This window comes from Zymoseptoria tritici, chromosome 16 (genome assembly GCF_000219625.1).
Source record: "Zymoseptoria tritici IPO323 chromosome 16, whole genome shotgun sequence".
Classification (NCBI taxonomy): Eukaryota; Fungi; Ascomycota; class Dothideomycetes; order Mycosphaerellales; family Mycosphaerellaceae; genus Zymoseptoria; species Zymoseptoria tritici.
In genome coordinates, this window is record NC_018203.1 from 251,121 (window position 1) to 265,906 (window position 14,786).

The 14,786-nt window shown below is 54.0% G+C and overlaps 2 protein-coding genes across 2 annotated transcripts; both read right to left on the reverse strand.

Moving 5' to 3' along the window:
- Positions 1 to 1,006: 1,006 nt before the first annotated feature.
- MYCGRDRAFT_97731 (uncharacterized protein) lies at positions 1,007 to 2,218 on the reverse strand (the record flags this gene model as incomplete). Its single annotated transcript, XM_003847238.1, has 3 exons — positions 1,007 to 1,253; positions 1,683 to 1,710; positions 2,017 to 2,218. 3 exons carry the CDS (start codon positions 2,216 to 2,218, stop codon positions 1,007 to 1,009), a joined length of 477 nt encoding a protein of 158 aa, XP_003847286.1.
- Positions 2,219 to 7,415: 5,197 nt separating this feature from the next.
- On the reverse strand, positions 7,416 to 9,610 carry MYCGRDRAFT_97732 (uncharacterized protein; the record flags this gene model as incomplete). Its single annotated transcript, XM_003847237.1, has 4 exons — positions 7,416 to 7,448; positions 7,554 to 7,740; positions 9,254 to 9,307; positions 9,369 to 9,610. 4 exons carry the CDS (start codon positions 9,608 to 9,610, stop codon positions 7,416 to 7,418), a joined length of 516 nt encoding a protein of 171 aa, XP_003847285.1.
- Positions 9,611 to 14,786: the final 5,176 nt, after the last annotated feature.

Below are 14,786 nucleotides of genomic sequence, written 5' to 3' on the forward strand. Positions count from 1 at the left end.
TTGGGATATCGACGAATGCGCCCTTAAGCTCGAACGCATCTTTGTGATTCTTGCTGCGTCCGCGATTGAGTCGTCTCCGCTGGGAATGTCGACGAGGCTGTCCAGAAGTCGAACAGACTCTTGGTTCGGATATTTTGAATACCTAGATACTCTCCGTCTCGCTGATCTGTGCATCGATGTCGCGCCCACCCTAGGCTCACAATGCCTTCAATTCATCTAAGCTTATCGATTTTCGTTGACTCGGTGCTTGCGGAGGTCTTGCAGCAGATGGTGAAGGGCTTAAAGGGGTTGCAGAGTGCTATAAAGACTCAGAGGCGCGGCTGTTAGAGTATGGTGTTGCGGAGGAAGTGCTGTGACAAGTGGCTAAGCGTGCGGAAAGGCTCATTGGTTCGCACCCATCGTGGTGCGGTTCTGGACAGTGTATTCGAGCTCCGTTATAAGTTGGCGGTTGGTCTCCAGTGCGCGCGGGCGGACTTGTGTAGGTGGGAATGCTGCGCTGTTGATGGGAATCCAAGCCTCCTTCCCCTTCTCGACGCATCGACTCGCCAGCGCATTCGACCTTCGCCTTATCCTCCTCCGCGACTAGACTCATCCATGTTCTCTCCCTATCCTAAGCATCTTCCACGATGATCGCATCCTAAAGTCTCATTGGAACAAGAAGGTGACCCTCGCGAGGGCCGGGCTCGCACTGCTTACGAATGCTGTATGCTCTCGGCTAAGTCGGCGACTCTGGCAATTATGGACATCGCCTGCTCCTGAACCAAGCGTTTATTATTGCGCAACAATCGCATAAGATCGGTAAGCTGTAGGGCTTGGTGCAGATATCGACATTGCTTCGAGACATCGTTGAAACGGGTCCGCTGGGACTTGATCGATGTTTGAATGGTTTGCTTGACTTTAGACCGCACTCTATCTCAGGTCAGCCTTAGGGCGCAAAGTATGCGGCGGCGTGTTGTCCTGAGCCTGACCTTCGCTAGTGGAATCTGCTTCGCAACCACGCCGACTCCTATGCATCTCCAATGATGTTCAAGCCAACCCCGACAACCACACACCTCGTCTTCGACCCGTCGTAACCTCGTCGCATCCTAGCGATCTCCAAAGAATTGCTAATGCAGGTGACAGTATCATTGACCACGTATGCCGGTCGCTCGCCGACTGCTGTAATGATCTTCGGCAGGTATGGTTTGGCGGTTCGGCTGTTCTTGTTAAGAAGCGGGACACGACTCCGGCGTTCGAGGTGGTCGACAAACGAGCTGCGCTAGACAAGGAAGCCGGTGTTGAAGCCATGGCGGTGGAGAAGTTCGTGGAGGGTGCGATTCGATGAGAATTAGATGGACGGGCCATGCATCAATCGCTGGGCAAGGAAGCCGGTGTTGAAGCCACGGCTGCGGAAAAGCCGGTGAAGGGTGCGATTGAATGTGAATCGGATGGATGGGCCATGCATCAATCGGGCGGTAGCATCAGGTGTGGTTGTGATGTGTCATCGAGAAATGTCTCATGACACGGCGAGTATCGAGATTGTCGAGAGTGCCGAGAGTGTTGAGATTGGGTTTGTCCGTTGTTGTCAAGCAATTGAAAGTGATGAGGGAAGAGCAATCGGCTGTTTTGCCACATCTAACATAGCCAGCTCCCAAGTTGCCCAGAACTGACTGGGACGCCCCGTGCTACCAGCTGTAACGTACTCCCCCTGGCTAGGTCCTCTCGATCGACCTGCAGATGCGGCAGAAGTCAGCCTGAGGTACTTCCTTTGACCCGGGGTTGGCAGGACGGTACCTCTGTCACGACCAGCATCCATCTCGCGGCTTTGACAAGGTTCAACATCGCGAGTGGCAGTGATATGTAGCCTGTGCGGCGGGCGAGGGATCGGAATGGATATTGGTGGGGTCGGGCAAGAGGGGTTGCTTTGTTGGTGCCGATGAGTTGCGTATGCCGTGGTGGCCGATGAAGACGTAGGCTCGAACGGAGCTACGGTCAGACCGGTAGTGTGTAGTGCCGGGAGCGGACTCGGCTGCTTACAGGAGGCGTTGCAAAGCGCGCGCAAGTCGCCAGAATTCGGTGTTGAAGGCCGCGGGAAGTCTGCCAACATAAGCGGTGAGGTGTCGTCGTCGAAGACATCGCGGACTCCGGTCTCCGAAGCCGTGGCACTAGTAACAGCAATGCAGAACACTCCCTCTGCCCAACGCTCTATGTCTGGCCTCGACAGATACGGTCCCGACATGTTGCGGAACCTATAGGGATCTCTGAGAGGGCTCGCTCGCGCGTGGTGGCACTTCGGCAGTAAAGCGGACCGCTAAGACGGATCAGATCAAGGAGACTCGGTAGGATTCGAGTATTGCATGGGAGTGGTGGGAACTTGCGGAGGGAAAAAGCTGCAATGCGTGGTATCGCAGAGGAGAATGTTGAAATTGCAAAGGATGAAGTAGTAGAAAGTTATAGAGAGTACTTTCCGCCAAGTACTTACGTTGTGTGTCTATGTGCAATGCAGCTTCATGCCATGCAGGGTAAACGATTTCGAGCGTTCATGCGTGGCTCCGACGACCAGTATGAACGCCGAGCACTGTGAGCAGGACGAAAAACAAACGCGCGAGCGCGACCTTTTAGCAAGGGAGTGCAGTTTTCGCTTTGCCGGGAAGCGATGGAATGATCAGCTGCACGACAACGCAAGGGAATGCAGCTGGTCCAGTCGGCGTTCGGCAGCGACCGTGTCTTCTGAACCTGCTTAGTCGGCATGATGGCTCGGCTTGAACCGCACCATGTGTCGGACTCCAGCGGCCGAGTTCGTACAGACAATGTCGGAGAATGGAGACGCTGCTTTTTAATCCTGCGTAGACGCATTCCTCCTTGAATCGTTCCTCTGTTCTCTCGCGCAGACCACACTCCAGGCCACTAGGCTCGGTGCTGCGGACTTCGCGGCCTCTAACTTCGCATTAAGCGCATCGATCTCGAGACGAAGGGTGATGGTGTCCGCTTCTGTCTGTTTTGCAGCTGCCTTCAATCGCTCACATTCGGCCCGCCATAGGAAGTCCGATCCAGGTAATGGTGAGTCGAGCTGAGGCATCCTGTCGCTTGCCCTTGGCGATGTGAAGTCTCAAAGAACGGACGTATTCCGAGGTCTGCCAGTAAGCAGATGGATCGGTTGCCTAGTGCCGTACCGCCAATGCTCGGGCAAGAGGAGAGGAACCCAGACCGCAACACCTAGCGGCCGAGCAATGCATAGCTCGAATCGTGGGCGACAGTAAGAGCACGGATCTTTGATCGAAGCTGAGTATCATGAGTGCCGCATCTTTGTTAATCGATGACCAGGTATTCGTCCAGATCTTTCGTAGCCGTGAGAACAATTTCGGCTGAGGCCTGGTTGGCTGATCGCGGACATGCGTACACCGCGGTGCATCCGACCAGCAGAAGCGCTCGCCAACAATCGCTCTCAATTTGTGGCCAGTTGTGCTCCTTCCAATCAACCATCCATCTCTTCAAGGGTCGTCTTCAAATTGTGTCCCGCTTTCCATTGTCGCGAGACCTCTGGCTCCTCATCATCTCTCACCGACCGATTTTCAGATTGTACTCGTATGTGCGGGTCTCGAAGGCGCGGCGATGGCGCTGAATCGCTGTGGTGTTCGTTGTCGAGATCGAGGTCGCTGTGTCGGTTTGATCGTCGGGATCCGATGGAGATCGTGAATGGGAAGGCGAGGCAATGTATTGGGATTTGACGGCAGGAGGTTGTGAAGGAGAAGGTCGTGAAGGAGAAGGTCGTGAGGGGCACGCTTGCAGTAAGAAGGTCGATGTTGCCGAAATTCTGCCGACTTCTCGAGCTTCCAATTGCCCCACGTCTGATTTCGTCCACAATCTCTCTGCTTCATCACCATCCTCCCATGGTTTTTTACCATCAAAGTCAAGGCATTTGTGTGATGCACTCACCCACGTTCCCTCCGTCTCCGCGCCGCTCCTTGTAAACGCTGCTGCCGCAATGCCGACTCGAGCTCCCACCACCTCCGAATCACACTTCCTCCGCTCCGCCGTAGGCCACGGCGACGGCAGCAATGTCAAAGTTTTGGTGCGAATATGATAGCTCGCTGGCAGTGTGACTTTAAAAAAGAATGACATCGTATCATTCAGCTCAGCACGTTAACATGAAGTTCCAGAAGTCATTCACATTCGACAAGTCATTCTGACAAAGATCCACACTTCGCACATCAACACGATGTGTACGCTTCGTTCGGAGAGGAGAAGAGTCCCTCGACCACAACTTCGATGGCTATCACTCGTGTATCTTTGCGTACGGACAGACGGGAAGTGGAAAGTCATACACGAATGACGGGCACACCGGCCGAGCCCGGTCTCGTTGCGCGCCCATGTCAAGGCCTCTTCCAACGGGTCGACTTCGCACACGGACGGGTGGAACAGAACGGCAGTATGACCTACGACGTTCACGACTCCTACTTCGAGATCTACAACGAGCACGTCAAAGGCGTGCTCACGCCACGCATCAACCCGTAAAGACCTGCTCACTCCACGCACTAATTCTCTCACCTACCTCAAAATCCGCTAATCCACATCTGATGGTGTATACATGCTGAACTTCACAGACGAACCAGTCAAGTCCTACGACGACATCTCCGGCGATCTCAACCTCACCACCGTTCCATGCAAATGAACGATGCATCCTCCCGCTCCCGCGCCGTCTTCACTCTTATCGGCTCCGAGCGCGCCGGCCGTACAGAGCCCACAGGCAGGGCGAAAGAAGAGGAGGGCTGGAAGTTGTCGAGGGCGAGAGAGTAGTGCGGACAACGAAAGAACAGTGTAGAAGAGAAAATAGAATAGCACACTGTATACTTGCAAGAATTCCAGCCTCCACAACCAAGATGCTCTTGCCCGAACCTTGTCTGTTGCTCGGGATGAGGAATACAATCGTGCATCAGCTGGAGGACGGAATAGAGGACAGCGGCTTCCTGGATGGCAGGCGGCACAAGGTGGATCTTCTGTCTCCATCCGATCTTCCACGTCCCTTGACGAGACCATCGTGCACTGGGACGCCATGGCGAAGGCGGAGGACGAATGAGTTGGAGGAGGCATGAGGGTGAATATCATGGAGCCTTTGGCGTTGTTTCAATCTGCGGACGGAGTTCCGAGTCGGTACAACATCTTTGCCATTCTGCTCAGCAATGGTACAGTGGCCAAAACTTCACCACACCGAAGTTACATGCCAAACCCATCACCCTTCACCAGAAGCGAATGGCATTGTCAGTCACCTCTCCCATCATAGTCATCTCTCCAAAAGCATGACAGTAACCTCGTTGGCATGGTCCTTCGTCCACGTGCAGATGATCAGGGTCGGACCTCCTCTAACAACATGAAGGACATGCGCACTGCTTGTGCTGCCGACGTTGTTCCTCGAGATCCTTTTTCTTAACCTTGAGATCCTCAACCTCTTTCTGCAGGATCTTGTTTCCTTTCTCGACTTCCCTGCGCTCGGTCTTAAGCTTCGCAATCCGCTCATTCTGTGTCCCGATTTTCTCTTTGAGACCCCGAAGCTCTTGCGCATATGGAACCGTCGGATTGGGATGACCGAAGGCCATGTCGGTAACTTCCAAAAGGTCCTTGAAAGGTGATTCGATGTCTTCGAAAGCCTCGTCGAATAGGCTCACGAACGGGGATTTGGCACCTGTGCTATCTCGAAGTTTGTCCTGGGATGGGCTGAATCTGATCGAGTCGTGGGTGTAAGCCAGGTGGGGTGTAGAACTGCGAGAGTGTTAGCGACTGCAAAGCTGTCAAGTGACGTTCCACTTGCAAGTCTGCTGCCGCCTTCCGTGCCATAGCCTTTGCCATTGCCATTTCCTCGGCCGCTTGAGATGCTCGGTCTTGGTGGGATTTCGAGTTCATGGTGTGCTGAGGACTGGCGCTGTTGTAAGTGGGCGCCGTCTGCAAGTGAGAGCTGTCTGTAAGACCGCACTTGCAGTCAATGATGAAGGTGAAAGGAAGAGAAAGAAGAGGAAGAGAGACAAGAGAAACCTGAGAAGATTCTCCTGGTCATGGCGCTGATTCATCTCGAGGTCGTCCTGTGCGCCACCATGATCGCGACCTTGCAAAGGCCACCGTACGCAGACATGCTAGGCCAGATCCAGTCAGCTGGCTGAGCCGTTTGGCAAGAGCGCCGATCGACAGCAGTTGAGGCGCCTGGCCATCGTATCAGGTGACGTGTAATAGCTGGCATGGAGCTGCAGTCAGGGCATGGGCGGTGCAAGCAGAGGTCGTGGGAGGTCGACAAAGTTGTGATCCATGCCGGAGGATGGGAGAGGTGCACACGTGTCATGACTAAGCAGCCTCTCCCTCACTTCACCTCACGAATCGCCGGTCAATAACTCAGCTTGACAACGCTATGTGTCACGCTCGCACGCCCAGCATCAAGCGACAGCAGAATCCGGCGTTACAACGAGGTGCCTGCTACAAGACGGAACTGAACGATCAGCGGCTTGCCCGTGTGCGCAGGAGGAACCATCGAAGGAGGCAATGAAGCAGCGTGTTAAAGGAGTGCATAAGGAACTATCGAAGGAGGGGGTGAAGCAGTGTGCCGAGAGACAGTACGAAGAAGTGTGCCGCGGAGGAGGGAGCCTTCCATATTGCACCACAGCATCACGGCGATATGCTCGATCCTTCTCAGTGGCCATGGTGAACAGGAACATGCAGTCTGCGATACCTGCAGCACCGAGCAGAAGTCGTTGCCCTCGCCAATGCGGTGGTCCATTAAACCATCCGAACGACCTCTCGTATGTCGTCAGAAGATCATGGCGACATGCTCGAGCCGTCTCAGCAGCGATGTCGATCATGAACATGCAATCCGCGACATCTACAGCACCGAGTGGAGGAGTTATCGCCCTCGCCAATGCAGTGGTCCAAAGCCTCCCTAAACGATCGTTGGACGTTTATTACCAGTCACTGCCCTCGCTAATGCAGTGGCCCGTTCAAAGCCTCCCAAAATGGTCATTGCCGGTTAGGCTCCCTTCTTCGCCCTCGCCAATGCGGTGGCCCATTTCAAGCCCCCCGAAATGATCATTGGCAGTCTGCCACCAGTCATCGCCCTTGCCCAATGTGATGGTTTACTCAAAGCCACTCGAAATGATCACTGGCGGTCTATCACCAGTCATCGCCCAATCGCATCAAGAGATACGAGGATGACCATGCTGACCGATGAAAAGCGGAGCCAACGGTGCAATTGCTTCTATTGGAATGGCTATGCAATTCCAGGAACCTCAGCGAAAGGCCGAGACTCGACCAGCTACGACGCCCATGAACAGGCCGCCCAGCATGGAAACATCAGATCAATCGTCGACCACACGGAAGTCCTCGTATTTTCAGCCGCCAGTCCAATCTCATCAGCCGAGCCCGTTCTCTCTTCCAAATCTCGACGTAGGCAGCCTCTCTTAGCAGCCTGCAGTCGAGACCAGGAAAGAATTCTAGCAGAGCAGCAGCTCGGTGGGGGTCTCCGGTGTGTTGAACCGTACGCTGGTCTCGCCAATCGGCGTGCGGGCAGGCTAAAGATATCATTCAAGAGATCTCACGGGGCCGTGCTGGAAGTCGTCCAAGCTCAGACTGCGGCAGCTATTGAGGATGAGTGTCTTGCGCTCAATGAGAGAGGCATGTCCAGTCCCTGCGAAGATGACGACGCCGATGCCGCGATCGACAAGGAACTTAGGACACGGGGAGATGGCGTCTATTATACCAAGCTGTCCGCGGGAATGTCCTCTCCTGATCGCGAATCATTTATGCTTCGAGTTCCTCTACTTCGAGCCTCTCTCGCTCCGAACTTTTCTAGCGCTTCAACTCTCACTACCGCGGCGGAGCTCTTCGCCTCAGTCTCGGCAGTCCATGTGGACTTGATCAAGCCCGCGGCTGAAGACGCAGGAGGTCGGAAACTGGTCTGACGAGCTCAGCCCATGAAAGCGTCATTAAGAGATGTTCAAGATTCGCAGAGCTGCTACGTAGTCAAGAAAGCGACGCCGTATCTCGAAGATCTCGGACTGCCGTTGGTCCATTCGACCCGCGGGACCCTATCGAGACTGACAAGGGAAACGAGTCAGCATCGGTCATGACTTGTAAGCTCATATGTACCTGGCTTTCTTGTCTCCTACGAAGCCAGACAGAATCTAGCAACGTCACGAGTGACCGGAGAGCCAGGGACGGATTTGCGAACCTTTGCTGCGCGGGTGGCAATGGGCAGTCAATCGCACTGCCGTTCCAACACATGAGCCTCGGAGACCTGTTTGAACCACGAAGGAGCAGCATAAGCCCACAAAGTGCTCGAAGAACAAGCCGATCGAGAAGTTCACCGAACCGGACCCGCCGCCGAAGAAGAAGAAGACGAGGACGATGAGACCCGGCGTGTCTTTGGCAACGCAAATCCGATCCAATGGCGGTAATGTGAACGATGGCACAGGAGCCAAGATGGAAGCGTGGAGTGCAGCGGAGGAGTCATCAGGTTAGATGGACGTTCAAATCTGTATGCATCATTCTTGCTTCGCAGAAACTAGTGATGCTGTTTCTAGAGGTCTTGCAGCATCTCTTGCCGGCACGCCCCTCCGGTCTAGCCTCATATCCGTCGCACCGTACGAAGACGAGATGTCCATCAGCCCTCGTACTGATCCAATGGAGGCCTGCGGAAGATGGTTGCCTTTGCCATCTCGGAGTACTTCACCTGTCTTGCCTCTGTTGTCCTTCCGCTTTGATGATTCAAGCGAATTCCTCTTCCAAGGCCCGCACATAAAACGTTGGCGCCATCACGGTCTACGGTGCAGGGAAGTCGCACTGCGAGATAGGCAGTGCGGCCAGAGCCAGATCATGCTCAGACCTATTGATCTCCGCTGCTGGGTTGAGCGGGTTGGACTCCTGTCGAAAACTTGGACACGTGGACGTTGAAGAGGCACTCGTGGGATGAAGCTGGCTGAAGACAGCTCGAGAAGCAGCGAACAAGACGGCAGTACAAGGGACCTGGAGCAGAGAAATAGCCGAAGATCGCAGAGGAGACAATTCCAAGGCTTTCACAATAGCCGGTGTCATTTCGCTGCTTTCCGACATTCCGTTGCGCACCAGGACTTGTCGCGCAAACTTTGATGACGGTGCTGGTTCGCTGATCTAGAATCCAACGCACGAACTCCCGGAGATGATTCGGAGACAAGCGATGGCGGTGGGAGTTGTGATATCGCTGCTGTTTCCGGTCGCATTCGGCAAGTTTTCCTCCCAAGATCACCATCTATCCACTTACCTGCCGCAAAGCCATCCACCCCAGGTCAGGTCATGCCTGCCAGCAACAACCGTACTGATCAAGATGTGTGGTCAGGCCAAATCTCAGCCCCATCAAGATTCACAACAAGGCGTACGCCAAACTGGAAGTGCCGCATCGTGCCGATCCATTGTAGCGAGCATCGTCTTGGAGGGATGGCATCATCTCGAGCAAGTATAGAAGGTCATTGCCAGAGAAGAACATGATGGAAACCCGATCTCGTGCTCTCAGCACAGCGACCTCCGCGAACTGCAACAGCTCCACCACCACTAAGCCCAGCACCAGATCAAAAACCACCTCGAGAAAGCAAAGCAGACCAAAGCAGGCCTGCTTCCACATCATCTGATTTCCTCTGAGACGGGAGAGGAGGTACAAGGAGCGACCTTCAAGGGCGGCGATCGGAACTGCGACGGCCACCGCCGCGGTCGATATCGGTCCAAAGTTTCACAAGGATACTGTCGCCGCAAGCCAGTCGAATACCCATCAGATGTTCCCAGGACAGCGGACAGTCAGTTGGTACACACTACTTGTGGGTTGCAAGCTCCTCTCCTGTGTCTGACCAACGAACGGAGCCTCGTCATCCTGTGCATTCCACGAAGCAGTAAAGCAACCTCAAGAAAGTTTGCCGCTCGGCGAGCTGTCTCCAGCCAGCCTCCAACGCCACTCCACTCTACTGCACGGGTATCGGCATCTGGGCAGGAAGACGAAGTCAAGCTGGGACCCGCCGCCCGACCAGCGTTTCTTTGGCTCTCGATGCAGCTGTAGGAGGCCACCCAGCTACCCTACACGCAATTGAGATGGAACTTCCGACTCTACGCTCTCGTCCCGGTTTATGAGCGTTGTCGCCGTTGCTCAGCTGGGTAACATCCACAATGCGCACTCCTCCAGACCTGTGCCTCCCGGTCATCGGTCCGATCACTCACTCGATCAGAGCACCACCCGGCCGCCGCCACCTCCGGCGGCTTCGAGAGCCATTTGGAGAAGTTGCAGGCTACTAGTTTGCGTCCGTCTGGCCTCGTGTGTGGCTGCTCTCTGCGCTGACGATAAAACCCGCATGATCTCCAATGCCAGCCATCCAGACGCCAACCCGCTCTTGTCCAAGCTATTGATCTCCAGAAGCTTTCTACAGATCCCATCTTCCTCCCCGGCAAAGGTCCACTTAAGTCGACCAAGTCAGCTCCTCCCAAAGTCACAGCCGCTTGATCTAACTCATCATCCTCGGGGAGGACAAAGTAGCAGGACGCCTTCTTTGCTGCTCCTCATCAGGATCTTCCAATCCCACATTCGGCCTCAACGGACGGGAGCTCCGACGTCTCGATACTTTCATGTTGATTGTTTCCGGGCCCAGTTTGATCATGAGCGCGATCAATAGATCCTCGCCGTGAGTCTCCTGATCGACTCCCGTCTGGACAACCCAGCGACTCCTCGACTGGCAGCAGCCCCATCAATACCGGTCATTGCCTAATATACGGAATCTGCGGCGACAAAACATACAACGCCAGTCCCAACGCCGCCGCTGCTGCTGCATGCCGCCCAGCTTTCCGCAGGGTGTTTATGATGCCGCTCCAACCCGGATGGAGATCGGGAGAATGACTACAACACCGATAATGCTCGAAAGAGGGCTTGTCATCTGAAGTTTCACGTTCTTCCATCTCAGCTCTCCTGACCGGGCTTCCTTCTCATGTCCAGCATGTTGCCGCTGCACCGACCAACATCGCCAAGATCGCTCCTTCGCTCGCATTAGCCGAAACGTGAGCATGGCTGCCACGACCGAATGCAGAAGCTTAAAGCAGAGATCTCTAGAGTCGACTCTGTGATCAGGCCTTTATTGCCGACAATAGTAGAAGAATAACGACTGAGGTCCAGCTAAGAAGCGCCTTCGCAGAAGTGACAGCCGTGCGGACGTCGAACACCTCCTCTTGTTGCTAGACCAGCCGAGGTGCATTGGAATGCTTATAGAGGTTCTCGTCGTCGAGAGTTGCGGCTAGAAGCTCTTCTCTTCAGGTTGGCGATTGTGCTGCCGATAGTGGATTCCTGAATGGAACCACTTGTCGTTGGAATTGTATGGGTGATAATCGCGGGGGTGATGCAAGAGGCTGCTAAAGGGCCGCTAAAAGGATGTGTGCTCGTCAAGGTCGAGTGACTGTAAATGTGGACCAAGAAGCTGTCTTTGGAGCTCTTGCAGGTCGGCGAATGATTATACGAGTTGAGGCAAGATGTTCTGCTCGTACAGGTGGAGGCTTGCAGCGATGACAACCTAAGTCTTCAGCAGCTCTCTAACCATGCTGTTAAACATGCTCCCGGACGACAGCATCTCCTCGGTTCCTGACTAGTCTTTTAGCTTTACACGCTCGAACTTGGTCATCTCGAGGATTGCGGACATAATCTCGATGTTCATTAGCGGTCGAATATGCGCATACCTGTGCAGGTCCTCGTTTATCTTGGACTACTCGATCCTGTGCGAGAGGAATGTCTTCTTCCTAGCTGCTCCTTATCGATGCTCCGAGATCGTAATAGAGCAACCGGATTCAGCATAGCGACACCGTGCACCGCTCCCTACCGGCACCGATCCGCGCCTTATGGGACCGAAAGCTCTTAACTACTTCGCCGAGGCCGCGAAGAAGTATCTCGGGCAGGAGAACCCGCCGCTAGCGGATCATTACCACCATCACCAACACCACGGCCTCTCTGCCCTCAACTGCGCCCCGTTGGAGTGAAAGCTCTTAACTACTTCGCCGAGACCGCGACGAATTCGACCGATCGAGTGACCGCAACTTCTACCTCCCACATGGAGCAAGCAACCGACCGACTCATGTCGGCTACACAGAGCTGAGTTGATAGCCGGGATCGAAGCATATTGCTCTACCGGATAGCGCACTCAAAGCGCCCTCATCCCGCTTCGATAATCGAGCTGCCGCAGACTCCGCTTCTCCTATATGAAGCAAGCGACCGACCGACTGCTGTCGCCTGTGGAGAGCGGAGCTAAGAATCAAAGGGTCGAAGCATGTTACGCACCGTACAGCGCCCTCATGGTGCCCTGATCACGCTCCGGAGGCCTTCCATCTATGACGCAGGGCTGCGCAGACACGAGATCATTCCCCCTCGCATCACGAATATCGACAATGCTTGAAACGACGCCGCTTTCTCGTGTGTCACGAAACCATTCACTGCTCACGGTCGCTCTCTTTCCGCCTACCGGCGCCGCAATGGCCGTTCGCCCAAGTTCCCACTCTTCAACTACCAGTTTCTGCTATGTGATGGAGATGGCTTCGTCGGTGTCGACGTCCTTGTCCGGCAAGGTACTTGAGGTGACCGGCTTCCGTCTAAGAAAGCTGGAGATCGAGGCTGATGACCCTGTGCTCACTCGACCCTCTGGTGGATATACATTCCGCTAGACGGGTTTCGAAGTAGAGATGTCAGAAATGCTCCACGTGCACGTTCTGAATTGGACGAAGGCTTATGTATCATGCTTGAGGGCTGCTTCGATCGTAGAAGTCGTTGAAGCCTTTGGCTGTGCGATACCCATCTTCCGGCTTAATTCGCCTGCCCTGGCTGCTTCGGATAGTAATCCAGTCGACGTCCTCGACCACAGTTAAGTTTACCGCTTCTGCGTTTATTCGCGGATGGCTGCTGGCGCTGGGGCTGGGACAGAAGCAGATGCTCCAGGTCGCCCCGAGGCGAAGATTCTGTCGACCTTTTCAGCACCCGGACCAAGCGGTAAACGCTACAAATCTCGGCGGTGCTCTCCCTTGAATCTCCTCGGCGGGCTTCTTAATAAGCATCTTTAGGATCGATCTCGGCTTGTCGGAGGTATTGAGTCTCGCAGGAAACACCGCAAGGATACTTGGGTTGGGGGCGGTGGAATTCGCAGTCTGATGCGTAGTGCGGCGACCCTTGGTGGGAAGATCATCGGCAAAGAAGGCACAGAGTTACGATTCGACTGCTAAATTTCGACATGAACGGCGGACGAGGTTTGCGAGCTCGTGTGGGGTGAAACAGTGTGGCGATTCCTTATGCATATCCGCAGGTTATGTTTGATGCGACGGTCGCATCCAGCGAGATCAACAGGAATGAGGCCAGCGAATCATTCGTCGTTGCGAACACTGCAGTGATGGCTTGCTCCTTGCTTGCCGGGTAGCTTACAACCCGCATTGCTCTCGCTTTACTTCTTCGTCGGCGCAGCTGGGAATCTTGCAATAAGGGGGCAGCTCGACTGCTACGCCCGGTCGCGGGTCTACGAGCTCTCCGCGAAGGCCCGCACATCTGGATATTTGCACAACTCTTGTCACTTAATCGGGTGTTGCTTCTAGACCGGAGAAACCCATTCGACGTTGCGCGACTTGGCATTAAGAGGTCGTAGAGAAACGTTAAAGTTAGAGTTAGGACGTAATATATTCGGACCCGTAGAGATATATTTAGACCGGTTATCTAGCTACCTCGTTACTAAATACTCTTAACTATTCGGTCTAGATACTCCGCTAGCCGAGGTAAGTGTTTTACTTATAAGCCTACTAGTATTTAAGTCCTTTACCGGCGGACTAAGTATTATAGTTGTCCTATCCTTCGTCTTATACGGAATCGTCTCTACTCCCGGTAGTAGTATTCCTCGACGGCCGCGGCTTTAGGAGCCCCGAAGCTATGCTATAAATGCTTATATATACGTATAAGAGCTCCGGCTGTCCGAGAGGACTATATTTAGTACGGCTACCTTTATTAACCTACTTACGTCCGTACTTTATTAAGACCTATATATTATACGTTCCTCTATAATCGTATCGGCGGGTCGTAGGACGTTCGGGCTAGATTAATACGATAGTAAGCTCTGGCCAGGGCTTCGGCTCGATCTGTGCTGAGATGCGTCGGTGATGTTGCAGTGACGGTGGATTGATGCGAAGGAAAGTTGTCGTGATGTTGAGACTTCAGGTAGGGAACTGGTAAAGAGAGTCGGAATGGGAATGTCAAGCGTGAAAGGTAAAGTCATCTGCCTGCCTGAAAAGAGTCGACTTCGATGTCCACCCTACATGGCCTGTGGGTACCTCCACCACAGAAGATCATGCCTCCCAGTGGCTTGATCAACACTGCGGCATGTCTTTACGTTGGAGATTAAACGACCATGCCTGAGAATGTATCATTTTGCTCCGCGGAAATATTGCATTTCAGACAGAGACTTCGATGGCCGCTATGCGTTGCAAGCATCCCAATCCGACGTAAAATACTGCCCAACACTGCCCAGTATTGGCCCTTGAGGCATTCTTCATAACGAACGCTGTGGTGGCTGCGATGGTCTCTCCAATATCAAGCCATCTTCATTCGGCTTGGCGTTCTGACTCGGCATCTAAGGTTGGGATTAAGAGGCCGGCTCGATGCTGCCGTCTGTCCTTTCGATATTTAACTGCTCATCATCCGATGACTTCTCGCTGGAGCTGTTTCTTGCTAACGCTTTCAATTGATCAAGCAATGTTGGGTGTTGGCGCCCCACATCCGGGCTTGACTTGGGCATTATTCGGAGAGCGGC